Consider the following 16,226-nt stretch of genomic DNA (forward strand, 5'->3'; position numbering starts at 1 on the left):
ACATGCTAACCTATGACTTTTTTGTCACATTTTGGACGACATGCTTTAGTATGACTTTTTTGTCACGTTTTGGACGGCATACTAAAGTATGACTTTTTTTGTCAATTTTTGGACAAGATGCTAACCTATGACTTTTTTGTCACGTTTTGGACGGCATGCTAACCTATGCCTTTTTTTCACATTTCGGACGACATGCTAACCTATGACTTTTTTTGTCAATTTTTGGACGACATACAATGTGCAGGAAGTCCAGGGCTGTGGCCGTGTGCAGGTCCCAGTTCAGCTTGTCCAGGATGATCCGCTCCATCCTTAAAATCTCTGACGGAGAACAACCACAACTGCTGGAGGCGACCAGCTCCTTCAGAGAGGGCACACACTGACCCACACACACAGATTTGCAGTCATCTCAGTACATTGTAACCCTCCTGAAACATCCAAGTGTTTGTTAATTAATGAATTCTCTGCGTGTCATGTTTTTATTTTGTTACTTTATATTAGTTACTACGTCTGTACAGTGGAACTTTTTCCATCACTTCATTGGAATGCATGCAGATAATGCAGGAAACATGGTTTTATTTTATTTGTATCATGTTTGTGTTTACCTCATCTTCCTCACACGTTTTTGCACCCAGGAAGAAGCAGGCGATGGCGATGCAGCGTAGGTATTTTGGACGAGCCTGGAAAAAAAAACCCTGTCCAAGTCAATCAACCCAAAAAGTAATAATACATTTCCAGTCTTTGGTTTTTCATTATAGTTCTGTTCTTGATGAATAAAGTCCTCATGAGTACAATAGCATTGTCATTTATTTATTTACAAAATAAAATCTTTGCTCATCCTGTCGATTAAACATTTCCTTTGACATGTAAGAAGCACTTTTTAATGACTCTAATACATCTTACGTTAAAAATGTAAACATATGAGGAACTGCACTGGTTTGTAGGTAAATGCATGAAAAGTCATACCCTGATCAGTGGACGGCTTATTCATGTCTTTTTTTGCTAAATGTTTTTTTTCAAGTTTCTGTGATTTTTCAGCTTCTTAAATGTGAAAAGTTTCTGGTTTCTTTTCTCCATATAATAAAGAAATCTTCGTGGTTGCAGCCCTGAAACCAGTTTTTGTGAAACACTTTCTCTCTATGTGTTTGTTTAATGTCATAAAATCAGCTGAACTCAGTGACTCAGTGAGTCGTTGTCTTTACCTTGATGGGAGTGAGGAAGCGGTCCAAGATGCTAACAGCTAACACCAGAGTCTCTGGGTAAAGCTGCAGTTTGCTGTGAATCTCTGTCAACCAGCGCACGGCCTCATCTCTCTGAGCCGGGGAGACGTCTGTATCCTGGAGACACAGAAACTATTATCTACAGAATAAATATACAGAATAAAAACATGTTATGTTATTCTTTTTTAATAATCCACAATAGTGACCAGGTTAATGGAAGGAGCAAAGAAACCAGAAAATATTAATATTTAAGAAGTTGAAAAATCACACAAACTGGTTTAGTAAAAACACTCAAAACGGATTCATCCATTATTAAAAGAGTTGACGATTAATGATGGAATGATCTAAATGAATGCATGATTATTAACACCTGGCATTGTTGGACAGACCTGCACAGGGTTAGGGTTACATTTCAGTAAAGTGTTAAAAACTAGTGGATTACAATCCAAAAAATGTCCACAAAAGTCATTCTGGAAATTTACCAGAACCTCATCAAAAATATGAATGAGAACACAAGAGGGGAAGATTCTGGATGAATAAAAGTGTCAGCTTTGGAATCAGGATTTATTTGTTTACTAATTCTATTTTATCAGCTGACGGCACAAGCGATGCTCGTCTGACACCAAGTGTCATAACTTATGTCACAACGTGGACAAATATTCTGTCCACACAGCAAAGCACCGCTCAATGACAACTGGAGGTCAAACGGTCTACTTTCATTTTGATATATTATTATTATTCTTTTAAAAATTCTTGTTGCGTCTCAAATCACTGCTTCAGTGAGGAATGGAACGTGCCACACTGGACCAACAGCAGGGTTTAAAGGTCAGAATGCAGCTGACCCAGTTCCTCCTACTACAATGAAACTTGACACTGGAAACAGGCCATTTGTTTTTAGAAGAGAGACCCGGACCAGAATCCACACAGAACCTCAGGTCGTCCACAAACGTGAACACAGCGGTGTCCTTCTGTCTGTTTCTCTGACTCAGATTCCTGTGTTTAATCAAGTGAAGTCAAAATTTCTTTCCGCTCCAAGTGAATCAAACACTGGTGGGGTTTTTTCAGAGACACGATAGAGACTCTGAGACGTGAGGGACAGATCTCGTGTGATTTCACAGGAAGGAAAGCAACATTTTCTGGTTTCTTTGCTCTGTATAAAAAAGAAATATTTGAAACTGAATGCTCAAGGCCTGAGAAACACCCAACAACATTTTCTGACATTTTATGAACCAAACTAGTCAAGAAAATAATTGACAGATGAATTTATTATAAAAAGAATCATTAGTTTGATTATTGCTTTGTTTCTAATTGTGATTTCATCATGCTTAATGTACACATTACATATTGTAAAGACTGCATTAATATTTACAGTGGGTACAGAAATTAGTCAGACCCCTTTAACTTTTTCACTCTTTGTTTCATTGTAGCCATTTGCTAAAATCCAAAAAGTTCATTTTATTTCTCATTAATGTACACTCAGCACCACATCTTGGACTTGATTAGGAAAGGCACACACCTGATATATAAGACCTTCCAGCTCACAGTGCATGTCAGAGCAAATGAGAATCATGAGGTCGAAGGAACTGCTCGAAGGAGCTCAGAGACAGAATTGTGGCAAGACACAGATCAGGCCAAGGTTACAAAAGAATTTCTGCAGTACTCAAGGTTCCTAAGAGCACAGTGGCCTCCATAATCCTTAAATGGAAGACGTTTGGGACGACCAGAACTCTTCCTGGACCTGGCCGTCCAACTAAACTGAGCAATCGAGGGAGAAGAGCCTTGGTGAGAGAGGTGAAGAAGAACCCAAAGATCACTGTGGCTGAGCTCCAGAGATGCAGTAGTGAGATGGGAGAAAGTTCCACAAAGTCCACTATCACTGCAGCCCTCCACCAGTCGGGGCTTTATGGCAGAGTGGCCCCACAGAAGCCTCTCCTCAGTGCAAGACATATGAAAGCCTGCAGAGAGTTTGCCAACAAACACATGAAGGACTCACAGACTATGAGAAATAAGATTCTCTGGTCTGATGAGACCAAGATTGAACTTTCTGGCGTTAATTCTACGTGGTATGTGTGGAGAAAACCAGGCACTGCTCATCACCTGCTCAATACAATCCCAACAGTGAAACATGGTGGTGGCAGCATCATGCTATGGGGGTGTGTTTCAGCTGCAGGGACAGAACGACTGGTTACAATTGAAGGAAAGATGAATGCGGCCAAGTACAGAGATATCCTGGAAGAAAACCTCTTCCAGAGTGCTCAGGACCTCAGACTGGGCCGAAGGTTCACCTTCCAACAAGACAATGACCCTAAGCACACAGCTAAAATAACCAAGGAGTGGCTTCAGAACAACTCTGTGACCATTCTTGACTGGCCCAACCAGAGCCCTGACCTAAACCCAATTGAGCATCTCTGGAGAGACCTGAACATGTCTGTCCACCAACGTTCACCATCCAACCTGACAGAACTGGAGAGGATCTGTAAGGAAGAATGGCAGAGGATCCCCAAACCCAGGTGTGAAACACTTGTTGCATCATTCCCAAGAAGACTCATGGCTGTACTAGCTCAGAAGGAGCAAAGGCTCTGAATACTTATGACCATGTGATATTTCACTTTTTCTGTTTTAATATATTTGGCAAAAATGTCTACATTTCTGTTTTCTTTCTGTCAAGATGTGGTGCTGAGTGAACATTCATGAGAAATAACATGAACTTTTTTGATTTTAGCAAATGGCTGCAATGAAACAAAGAGTGAAACATTTAAAAGGGTCTGAATACTTTCCGTACCCACTGTATATTAACTTTATTTTACGTTGTATTTTCTCGTCTTACTAATTATTGTGCTCTGGGTTTTTACAGCAGCTTGAATGAATCTATTTTCTTGTTACTGCACCAAAGCAAATTCAGGTGTACTCAGTAACAAAGCACATTCTGAGTCTTTTTCATTCTTCAGGTCTATTCTAAAAAAACCCGTTAAGAACCACATAAAGCTTCAATTCCACATCACAGCTGCAGGAGTTCCTTTCACCCTCTGTGACCTCTTACATGAGTTTACCTGCCTGAGAGTTTCATTTATTATTATCTACAAACAGAGAGTTCAAGGTCTCTACACGGAGCAGTTAGTTATTCTGCATTTCTTTATCTCACCGTCCTACAGTTTTACTGCAGCCGTCAGTGTTTTAAAAACTTATTTTTAAAGATGTTTTGGACACTAGTGTGACCAAAAGAGCACATTTATGCCTAATACCTTTTATTATCCTATGTTTGAATGTAAAACATATCCTTGGGTTTCCTGGAAGATGCTTTTTAAATAAAATGTCTTGTTTATTTTTCATGAGATGTTTGGTAAATTATTCATTAAAAAACAAATACACATAAATCTTCAACATCAACATTTTCTGACAGTGTGTGTCTGTTACTGATGCTCTATGTCTTTTAATCAACATGTCTTTTGTCCACTGTGGTTGTTTTAATGTGCTTTATACATAAAGTAGGACTGGGCTGGATTGAATATTTAAATCTGAAAGAATAAGCTTCAGGTTTTCAAGAGACTGTCGTAAAGTGATCAAAGACATACAATCACAATAAAGACGGCACTTAAATCCCTGGAATGCAACGTACTGTGCGAGTTCCTCTGAAACAGAGCAGTCCAGATGAGTAAACTGGGCGAGTCCATCTACGTCTGATGGTGTGATGAGGAAAATGTCTCGCTCTTTGTCTCAGTGTGTGTGTCATGACAGACACGTCGTCTACCTGAGCCTCAGTCATTGCTGGGGACACGTTTTTGTTTCCGATACCAATGTCACAACATTAAGAATCTGCCGTTAACAGTGTCAGTCCAATACAATCTTTTTATGTCTTACGTTTAAGATAGGAACTACAAACATGCTGAGCTCATTAGTCTTGTGTTGCAAAAACACTGAGAGGAGGAGTTTGACAGAGATGGACGCTCACCTGTGAGGAGGGCTTCTTTGGCACGTAGACCTTCCACATCTTGGTTTCTCTAGAGACGGCCTTTTCCAGAAGAAAAGACAGCCTCTGGCCTCCCCAGGGTTCTGAGAACTTCATGTTGTACTTCCCTGGTTGAGCCTCCCTCCTCACTGGATACAGCTACCTGCACGCAGACCCACAGATACAGCAGAACATCACTGACCGACATTTCACACAGTAGGGATGAGCCGATACGATACTCAGTATGAGTCCAATACTGGTCAAAATCACTGTATTACATGCTTCACTATGCACAGACTGTATTTGAAATAGCTTGAAATGACTCCGCACAAATGTGTTGTTAGCAGCTACATAGATTAAAAAGTAGCTTTTGTGACATCGGCCTCGGACATGAAAAGGTGTTAACTTTCCATCACTATTTCACAGTGTAACCTGGTGTAGACCAGATATAGATAATAATAATGATAATAATGATCATTCTCATAATCAATTAATCTGTCGATCATATTCTCGATAGGTTGTTTGGTTCATAAAATAAGTGTTTTAATGATTTCTTTGTCTAATGAAACTAAACATATTAAGAAGCTGAAAATTGAGAAAGCTTGTTTTAATTATTATATAATATAAAAAATGTGTATATTATGAGTCTATATCCCGCTATAGGAGAAATATGTGGCTGCACACTGGTTATTTCTCTGGACTAAAATATAATCTACTGTTTATGATCTGTATTACATGATCTTAAAATACAGTTATTATTTATTACCTTTCATTTCAGATAACACCTTATGTACCACACTGTGCATGCTGAGTTCTGCTGTTACATAAATGCATAATAATTATACAGGTAATTTAAGTCTGTGGTTTTACACGTGCAATTAACAGTTCACAAGAGGTTCAAGTAAAATTCAATGTAAGAAAGGGAGTGTGAAGTTTTTTTTAATAGAACACATTTTCTGATTTTCCAGTTTCTTAAATGTGAATATTTTGTGGTTTTTCAGACCACAAAATGTGGACCAAAAAACATGCTCAAGAAAGTAATATACAGATTAATTGATAATGGAAAAAAGGCTTAGTTGAAGCCTTGTTTTGTCCACAAACAAACATGACTAAGTTACTAAAAAAGTCACTCAAACGAATGAATCGATTATTAAAAATAGTTCTTATCCATACATAAAACAAAAACATAAGCAAACCTATGAAAACCTAAGAATTAAATCATAAAAATATACCAATAATAGCACACACTATACAAACACTGGTACATATGCTAACATGTAAAATTATTTAATTGCATACACTTTGGATATTACACATTTTGGTGCCATTAGACTATTTTTTTAAGGTATAATGCTGCTTTTTTATCATTCGATTTAATAGCTTTACTGAATGAGAGCGGAGTTATGTAATAACTTACTAAACTAGCTTTAGCCAACTGTAAACAAACCAGTCACAGTCGAGAGAACTCGTCATTCTGGACAAAAACGACCTGAATCTCCTCCGGGAATTCCCTCCATGTTTTGGGAAGTACCGGGCCTCCCGGAGCAGGTGCATTATTAGCCATTAACCCGCACACATACATACGATTATTTCCTGGAACGAATGCTATCCCTGTTGTGGCGTCGCTAGCATCTCGCTAGCTTACGTGAGCTAATTCGCCTGGTTCGTTCGTCTTTTATCAATTAAAACACGTTCAAAATGTTCTGATATGTATTCGCTCGTCGACATATAAAGAGTGTCGGTGTGTGGATGTGAAATTAGCTGACCAACACCACCGTAGGAGCCATTTAAATGGCCGAGTCATGCCCAGTTCATAGACGGAGCCCGGAGCCTTACCTCCCCTGCCAAGCGGAGAAAGCCACAGTTGGGTTTCATCCGCTCCTCTCGACTCACGCAGAAAATAAAGGGGGTAAACCGGGGAGCCGCTCCGCTCTTCAGTCCTCCATCCTGGCGCCCATGCTACTGCTTGGTGGGAGAAAAGGGGGTTACCGTAAAAAAAAGGATACAAAAATAACGGAATATAGACAGAGACGTCTACTTCCGAGGGGGGGACTGAAGAGGGGGGGAGAGGGATTGAGGCTCCGCCCACGCCCGGGCAGGCTGAGGCAGAGCCGGAGGATAAAACAATCGCACCCTGTGGAATATTCCTGTGTCATTTGTGTTCAGTGTTTGAACAGAAAAAGAAAGAAACAGAAAGGTTTAACTTGATGTCTTCGATGACAAAGTGTATATGACAAAATATGTTTATTAGTATTCTATAACATTATATCTAGTAATTCAGACACAGTCCCTGACTGAACATACAATAATAATTAGTGTTGGGCGATTTTAAATAATAATAAGCAGTAATTAATAATAATTTGGCCTGGTTACATGGTTATGGTGGGTTAAGGTTATTGATTAAATGCTATTTTGCAATATCACCGTTTTACTTTAATTAAAATGAATAACATACATATATGTGCACATATGTCTTCATTCATTAATTACCTACCTACCAACAAAAGGAATACGTCATTCCAAAATTGCGTCAGGTTCACTGTGAACCTCTAGCCAATCAAATTGCTTCATTTTGAGCGGACTATTTGAATGAACCAAAGAGCAGCCCTCTGATTGGCTGAAGGAAACGTCAGTCCATTGAGGCTCGCCTCGCCCAGTACATACGGCGTATTTCGACTATAGCAGCGTTTATCGGTTGACTGAGTGTCGATTATTGGATAGCACCGATCTCTGTCGGTGACATGTTCCCGACACAGTTAAAAAGTCGAGTCAAAACGGCACAGAAAACGTTAAACTCGAGCTTGAATCCGTTCCGGTCAACTCGAGAGGAGGGGGTTTCTGGTCTTTCACACGAGCCCGTGATTGGCTGCTGCCGTGTGACGTCACAGTGTGGACGTGAGCGTTGTGAACGTCAACAAAAGAGAGAAAAGGAGAGAGACGAAAGAAGGAGTAAAGACTGACACAGATATGTGGATTTAACTAACGTAAACAGGTAAGAGAACATTTATTTTTAACCATATTTACACTCACACACAAAACACACCCTTGAATGTACAAACGGCTTACAGTGTTAAGGGTAAAAGACAGAAAAAGAAGGTAAAATGGTCGACAATGGTACGTTCACGTCGCTGCAATATTCAGCATTTAAAGCTATTAAATGTTGTCTATGACTAATTATATGCCTTTTAATTTTAATCGCCTTTTCATTAAAAAATATGCATTGGCGTGTGCGTCTATGCAGTAGCGAAATAGTCATTGACCTAAACGACGAAGTGTTTTCCCTTTTAATGTCATTGTTTTGTTTTACTGTATAATAATTTACTATTTTACCGTCGCGAGTACGATCAAATGTTTTCTCGGTGCCAGATTGTTATATTACTGTTTAGATTATCGATTATACATGTATGTTATAGATGACTATTACACCATTCCTTAATCGTGATTTACTCAATCTTACTACCGTATTTACTACACATTTTAAAAAATGTGTAACAGGAAAAAATAGAATAGAATAGAACGGAACATTTAGAAACAAGATCAAGTGGGAAAACATGCAAACACAGTTTTGTTTAAAAGAGAAAAGTGTGAATACATTCACCGTATTTGACGTATATGATAATCTGTAGGGCCCAGGTACATGTAAGTCGTGTATTATATTACCTTACTATTGTGTTTTTCTCGTTTGTTTCTATCTGACACCATGTTTTTTCCCTTCATCTTCAGAAACAACTCAGAATATTCGTGATATTGACGACGAAAACGCCACTAAATCCAGCTGTTATTCGGGTTATTACACTCGTATTAATCAGTTATCCTACAGTCGGCGTCAATAATCGTGTTTTACTGTGTAATTTAACGGATATTTATCGTTTTGAGGAGGAAAGAGAAAAACAACAGCCCCTCCCCCCGCTCGAGCTCGAGGATTTAAAACGTTAGCCAGCAGCGGCTAACGTTAGCTTTCTCGGTTCGAACGGTACATTGGATCGTTTTCGCTCGTGTTTGCTCGTGTTTTACGTCGTTTATTAACACACAGAGCCATGAGAGCTAGTTGTTTGTATTGTTTTTCGGTATATGGGTCAGAGGACACAGGGCAGAAGGCGTCAACCGGAGGAAACCCGACACCGTAGCTCAGCTGAGGCAGAGTGGGCGGGGCTCTGAGCTCTGACACAAGAATGTAGAGCAGGGTTTAAACTAGTACATAATACAGTGTAATAACACACTCACACCGTGCAGTGATCATTGAAAGCACACATACATGCTCATAAAGTCGTGTCACTGTAGAAAACGGATACATTTTCAATCTGTGTTATAATCTGGACTGTGAAGGTAAAGAAAATGCATTAAAGATTAATATAAGGGATAAATGTGTGTTGAAGGAGCCTAAGAGCTGGATACAAGACAGGGCTAAAAATAGCACAAACAAACATGTTGTACATTCCTATCTGTTCATATTGTTCTTTAAAAACAATCAGCTCAACAGTAAAATTGATCATGTGCTGAATCTGTTGTTTCCTTGTTTTATTTTACAGTATACTGTGGATAAAAAAAACAAAACAAAAGTAGAGATCAGATCTTCCAGTGCCATCGGAGACATGGACGCCTACAAGCTGATGAAGGAGCTGCGGGTGAATTACGAGCAGGAGGTGTTTTATCTCCCCAAAGAGACGGGACTGAGCCTCATCGAGTCCACGCCACAAGTGAGACAAAGACTCATGTCCCATCACTGGACTCTCATCAACCTGTTGAACGTTATCACAGCCAATTAAACACCGCACGTCTTTTGTTTCCGCCCCAGGACGACAGTCGTCGGATCTCGGCCAAGTGCAGAGATGCCAAAGTGGAGGACCTGTGGAGTCTCACCAGCTTCTTCGGTTACAGCACACAGACCTTCGTCCTGGCTGTGAACCTGCTCGACAGATTCCTGGCCATGATGAGGGTACGACATTCTCACACACGATAGCACCAGACACAGGAGACCTCAGCGGGGTCACGACACATAAACTGCCACCGCAGCACTTTCTATAACCACGGAGCCGCAGTGTTGATATAACAGCAGAGGTATATTTGGAAAAGTGACCAATATTTCCGGCAGGTTTTTGCCATTATTTAAAATAATATATAACATTGTTAAATTGAATACATACAATATATTACTGACTATTCCGATAACGTCTCGTTTCTTCTTTGTTGTCAGTCCTGTTTTCTCGACCAAGTTCTTCCAGTTTTTCTGTTTCCTGTTTAGTCAGCGATCGCCTCCTGGTTGTCGAGTGTGTCATAAACCAATATTTAAAGACTTAGCGAAGATCTGTGAACACACGTGATATTACAGTGACATCCAAGACCAGAAAACGAGCGACTTAAAACCGCTGAGATTAAAACCTTACGTTAAACGATGGTTTGTGGACAAAACGGCACCATTAAAACCAGGTTTAGGAAGCAATAATTAACATTTTTCAACATTTCTGACCTGTAATAAGTTCAATATTTGAATCAATTGGTAAAAGATAGAATTCATGAAAACAATAAACCCTCAGTGGTCCAGAAAATAATCTTGTTACAGTGATTTCCTCCTTCCTTCATCTCTTCTCCAATCATAATTCCAGCGATCGTGACCTCAGCTTAACAAAACTAAATGACATGGCAACATTAACTTCTGCTGTAGAAACTCAAAGTAACTCACCTGTGCCCTCAGATCCAGCCGAAGCACCTGTCGTGCGTCAGCCTCAGCTGCCTGCACATGGCCGCCAAGGTGACGGAGGACGAGTGCGACCTGACGCCCACCGACGAGCTCATCCGCATCGGACAGTGCAGGTTCACCGTGTCCGACCTGTGCCGCATGGAGAAGATCGTCGCCAACAAGCTGGACTTCAAGTCCAAAGCCATCACTGCCTTAACCTTCCTGCACCTGTACCACCAGATGGCGCTCTCACACTCCACCGACAGGTGAGACAAACAAAACTCCTGAGTTTGTTTTTTCCTCGTCAGTGGAATAATCTAAAACAGCCTGTGGAGTTTGTGGGGTTAATGCAGGGCAGGAGATTTAGGATCAGCTGACTGAAGTGCACTGATAAGATCTTACATAACCGCCTCATACTGTGTGTTTATTAATGTGCAACCGCAGCCCATGTTGTTTATTTTCAAGCGTTCATTCATTCATTCTCAGCTGACGAGAGCCGTTTGTGTTTGTTGTCGGGCGGAGGATCAGGGATCAGGATCAGGGATCAGGATCAGGGACTGACTCTGTGTGTGTGTGTGTGTGTGTGAACAGGAAGGAGACTCTGAGTCTGGAGAAGCTGGAGGCTCAGCTCAAAGCCTGTCTCTGCAGAATCTCCTTCTCCAAGGCAAAGGTACAGAGGTCAAAGTGCACCACAGCAGCAGCGGAACCCGTTTTCTCTGAGTGTGGCACGTTAACGCCGCAGCTGTTTTTATGTGTGTCACGCAGCCGTCCGTCCTGGCCTTGTCTCTCCTGAGGCAGGAGATAGAAGCCGTCCAGTCAGAGGACATGTTGGAGATAGCCTGTCACATCCAGAGACACCTGAAGGTAAACAAACACTCACGCTTCTCATAAACCAGGTTTCCATCCACTAAAATATCAGAAACCTGCACGTATTCAACACACACACACACACACACACACAGAAACTTCTTTAAACTCCTTTACAGGGAACTTTATTCAAAGCAGGGACTCTTTCAGCTAGTGACACTAAATAACTCCGCCCTAACAGAGTACGAGTGAATGTACTTCTGTGTAAGTTCTTGGTTCCTGCAGTGACAATGAAGTCCCAGGTCATTGTGAGGGAAACACAGATGTATTCTATTATTCTTTAGAGTCAAACTCAGGCTATGAGTAACTTTCATTTCCTTGATTTTAACCAAGAATAAAGAAGCTTGTGTGATTTTCAGTTTGGTAAACGTGACTATTTTCTGCTTTCTTTGCTCAATAAAACAAAGAAAATCAAAAACAAGACATTATTATGAACCCAGCGTTTGTCCTGTTACATGTTAGGTAACGGGTTTATTTTAAAACTGTCCTGCCGTGTTGTTTGGTGTCAGATTGCGGACGGCGAGCTGCTGCAGTGGCGCGAGCGCGTGGCCAAGTGTCTGTCGGACTACGCCTCGCCCGAGTGCAGCAAACCCGACCACAGGAAGCTGCTGTGGATCGTGTCCCGCAGAACCGCCCAGAACCTGCACAGCCACCGCAGCGTCCCCGAGCTGCCCACCATCCCAGAGGGACGCTGGGACGAGAGCGAGAGGTAAGAGACGTCGGACATCAACATAGACTTCAAAGAAATACTGATTTTAACCACTTCACAAACAACTCCCCTCATAAAATCTAGCTCAGATTAAGTCTCTGATATATTTAACAACAGTTCACGTCTTTATGTCACTGTTAGACTGACGTTAGTAAAGCACTCACTCTCTCACACTGTGTTTTACAAACGTCAGTTGTGTCCAACAGTGAGATAAAGACGTGAAACATGTTCTTAAAGATATCGCAGACTTCAGTGGACGTAGAATTAGTCTCAAAAAGCTCAAAATATCACTTTAAAAATCAATATGAAACTTCTGTGCTTCACTCATGACGTCAAACTGACGTCACATGACCAGTCACACCAGGCAGAACGGGAAAAAAACACACCCAGAAAATACCAAACACTCCTGAGGACAACACCCGTGTGATGTCACACACATTTAAAGTTTGTGTTTCTATGGCAACACAACACTGAGACTGTAAGACATCTCTGTCGTCTACACTAAAGACTTCTCTAAAAGTTACTTCTCTGCATCAGCTTCTCTGTTTAAAAACCAGATCTCTCTCACACACATACATATGCCTGAGGCTACCAGCTGTGCAACAACACACACCTTTCTGTTTTGTAACAGCATGACCCACACACACACACACACACACAGCTCCTATCTGTGTGTGTGTGTGTGCACGTCTGTCGTTTCCATGACGTCACACGTTCTGTAAAAACTTCAGCGTTATGTAACTTCTGTATTTTCTGAAGAAATGAGTCTGTTTAAAGAAAAAGAAACTCCTGATCATCCTCAAACATTTATTCTATTTAATCTTCTATCTTTGTTTATTCTTACTTTTACATTAAATTTAGACTTTAGAACATTTAGTCTTAATGTACCTTGTAAAATGTCCATGTTTAGTCGACTAGTTTCCAGTTTATTCTTCTATTTTTAACATTTATACTTGAAGTTTAATAAAGCTTGTCCTCACACCTGTTACAACATGTAATCTGATGACGACGATGAGTGAAAACAAGGAACTGTTCTTTACAAACTTCTGTTTTTTCTTAAAGAGACGTTCAGTCTCAGCTGAGACAGTTCTGACCGCGTGTGTGTCTCTGTGTCCACAGTGAGGACTCGTGTGAGGACGTGATGAGTTCTGGTGAAGAGTCTCTCAGCAGTTCACTGGGCAGCGACGCGGAAGGTCCTTACTTCCCTCTGCACTTCCAACAAAAACAACAACGCAGACACCTCCACGCCTGACTCCTCCCCCTTTCACCCCGTCACTGTTAACAATATTTTATTTTATTTTATTTATTTTCTAATAAGCTCCGGTGCTGGAGGAGAATCAAAGAGGCAGCTGAGCTCGAGTCTGGATTCTTCTGGTAGATTTTCAATGTTAGTTGTGTGTCAATGTTTGAAAACGCGTCACATTCCAGGAGGAGAATTCTTTTAACGACGTGAGCGTGAAGTTTTGGTAGAAAACGGCTGCGTCCACACGACTGACCTTCACCCTCAATAACAGAAACAAAGTTCCTGGTAAATTTCTAGATATTTCCCATGGGAAACCTTGTCGTTTTCAAACGCCTCCGTTATTGTGACTTGAAATCGTCGTGCGCGTTGTAGCGTTGTAGTTTCAAAACCCAACATTTACATTTTTAAAAAACAGACTGAAAATGTTTGTGTGGACGTAGCCTCACTGTATTGTGGATGGTGCCAGAAACAGTAGCATCGTTGTTGTCGATGACAATAATTTGCCAAAACTTGTGTTGTTTATTTCGCAGAATGTTATTTTTTGACTTATTAATCTACAACGGAGACGTTTTTGGTTTCGTAAGGAGGTCAAAGGGCAGCAGGACAGTTATCCACGCGTGACGTCATATTTCTGTCGACTGAAGCTGCTCCGATTCTCTCTGAAGAAAGTTTTAATTTGCACATTATACATAAATTAATTATAAACTCTCATTTCAAGTGTTAAAAACTGGAGTTTGCGTCTTAAAGGAAACTCGACATGTGTGCGATGTTTGTGTTCATCGCAGCATCGCGAGTTTTCCTTCAAACTCAACGCCACCACAGAGTTTTCAGAAAAAAAACATTTAATACGTTTGTGTGTGTGTGTGTGTGTGTGTGTGTGATGCTGGTTTAAATTCAAAGTTGCCAACTTTAGAATGTAGCGTAAAGAAAAGAAGTGTTTGGTTACTGAAAACTGTTCAGAGACAACGTTGAATGGAACAATAGAGTTGACCGAGTGTCAAAAATAAAAAAAATTAAAAATGTAAGAAAATGTCCATAAAAATATGTAAAACTGTAAATGATGTACAAAAAAATGTTAATAGTTCTTTGTAGATATTGTTAAGTTATTTATTTCTTTTGTCACCTGTAATGAAAAAGAAAATCTTATTAAAAAAATGTTATTTTTAAATATTGTTTTGTCTCCATATTTCTTTCTTTTTATCTATAAGTTTTGGAAACGGAAGTCATTAAATCAGCGTATGAGCGACCACTAAATTAAAAACACTGTCCAAAACTAACACATGACCATAAGATATTTTGGTGAAATACAGGTGCTGGTCATATGATTAGAATATCATCAAAAAGTTGATTTATGTCAGTAATTCCATTCAAAAAGTGAAACTTGTATATTCATTCATTACACATAGACTGATATATTTCAAATGTTTATTTCTTTTAATTTTGATCATTATTACTGACAACTAATGAAAATCCCAAATTCAGTATCTCAGAAAATTAGAATATTACTTAAGACCAATACAAGAAAGGTTTTTTAGAAATGTTGGCCAACTGAAAAGTATGAACATGGAAAGTATGAGCATGTACAGCACTCAACACTTAGTTGGGGCTCATTTTGCCTGAATTTCTGCAGCAATGCAACGTGGCATGGAGTCGATCAGTCTGTGGTACTGCTCAGGTGTTATGAGAGCCCAGGTTGTTCTGACAGTGGCCTTCAGCTCTTCTGCATTGTTGGGTCTGGCGTATCACATCTTCCTCGTCACAGTACCCCATAGTTTTTCTCTGGGGTTAAGGTCAGGCGACATTGCTGGCCATTTAAGAACAGGGATACCATGGTCCTTAAACCAGGTACTGGTAGCTTTGGCACTGTTTGCAGGTGCCAAGTCCTGTTGGAAAATGAAATCTGCATCTCCATAAAGTTGGTCGGCAGCAGGAAGCATGAAGTGCTCTAAAACTGACCCTGGACCAACACCAGCAGAGGACATGGCCCCCCAAACCATCACTGACTGTGGAAACTTTACACTGGACTTCAAGCAACGTGGATTATGTGCCTCTCCTCTCTTCCTCCAGATTTCCAAAAGAAATGCAAAATTTACTTTCATTGGAGAACGTCTTGCGTACGTCTGTGCGTGGTGGTTCTTGAAGCACCGACTCCAGCTGTAGTTCACTCTTCACATTTTTGACTGGGTTTAGTTTCACAATCCTCTCCAGGGTGTGGTTGTCCCTGTTGCTTGTACATGATTGTGTAGCCTACAGAACTAGACTGAGAGACCTTTTAAAGGCCTTTGCAGGTGTTTTGAGTTAGAGATCTGATTAGAGTGAGGCACCAGGTGTCTTTTCACAATATTCTAATTTTCATTAGTTGTCAGTTATAATCATCAACATTAAAAGCAATAAACAGCGTGTGTGGAATGAATGTATACATTATACAAGTTTCACTTTTTGAATGGATCTACTGACAAAAATCAACTTTTTGATGATATTCTAATTATATGACCAGCACCTGTAGAACTAAATGTCGTCCACGTATACATGACACACTTTTAAACAAATGCCAATTATTTCTCCCT

The 16,226-nt window shown here is 40.3% G+C and overlaps 2 protein-coding genes and 1 long non-coding RNA gene across 3 annotated transcripts; 1 reads left to right on the plus strand and 2 right to left on the minus strand.

The window, feature by feature from the left end:
* Positions 1–206: 206 nt before the first annotated feature.
* Positions 207–7,244, minus strand: ccni (cyclin I; the record flags this gene model as incomplete). Its single annotated transcript, XM_044017280.1, has 5 exons — positions 7,000–7,244; positions 5,167–5,326; positions 1,200–1,334; positions 603–677; positions 207–376 (listed from the first exon to the last, which is right to left on the minus strand). Coding segments are annotated over exons 2-5 (494 nt in total), but the record flags the coding sequence as incomplete, so codon positions are not given.
* Positions 7,245–7,837: 593 nt separating this feature from the next.
* Positions 7,838–13,685, plus strand: ccng2 (cyclin G2). The gene is made up of 8 exons (XM_044017290.1): positions 7,838–8,155; positions 9,693–9,860; positions 9,959–10,099; positions 10,856–11,106; positions 11,432–11,510; positions 11,606–11,704; positions 12,217–12,416; positions 13,536–13,685. Exons 2-8 carry the CDS (start codon positions 9,756–9,758, stop codon positions 13,666–13,668), a joined length of 1,008 nt encoding a protein of 335 aa, XP_043873225.1. The 5' UTR covers positions 7,838–8,155; positions 9,693–9,755; the 3' UTR covers positions 13,669–13,685.
* On the minus strand, positions 10,203–10,910 carry LOC122762108. Its single transcript, XR_006358659.1, has 2 exons — positions 10,844–10,910; positions 10,203–10,468 (listed from the first exon to the last, which is right to left on the minus strand). It is a non-coding gene; the product is annotated as an uncharacterized LOC122762108 (long non-coding RNA).
* Positions 13,686–16,226: the final 2,541 nt, after the last annotated feature.

Source organism: Solea senegalensis, unplaced genomic scaffold (assembly GCF_019176455.1).
Source record: "Solea senegalensis isolate Sse05_10M unplaced genomic scaffold, IFAPA_SoseM_1 scf7180000015251, whole genome shotgun sequence".
In the NCBI taxonomy this organism is placed as follows: domain Eukaryota; kingdom Metazoa; phylum Chordata; class Actinopteri; order Pleuronectiformes; family Soleidae; genus Solea; species Solea senegalensis.

What these genes read in the sequence shown, in the direction of transcription:
- ccng2 (XM_044017290.1), top strand. Translation starts at nt 9,756, where the DNA reads ATGGACGCCTACAAGCTGATGAAGGAGCTGCGGGTGAATTACGAGCAG. An exon ending in GATTCCTGGCCATGATGAGG is followed by an intron (nt 10,100 to 10,855) that starts GTACGACATTCT and finishes CTGTGCCCTCAG; the next exon opens with ATCCAGCCGAAGCACCTGTC. An exon ending in ACATCCAGAGACACCTGAAG is followed by an intron (nt 11,705 to 12,216) that starts GTAAACAAACAC and finishes GTTTGGTGTCAG; the next exon opens with ATTGCGGACGGCGAGCTGCT.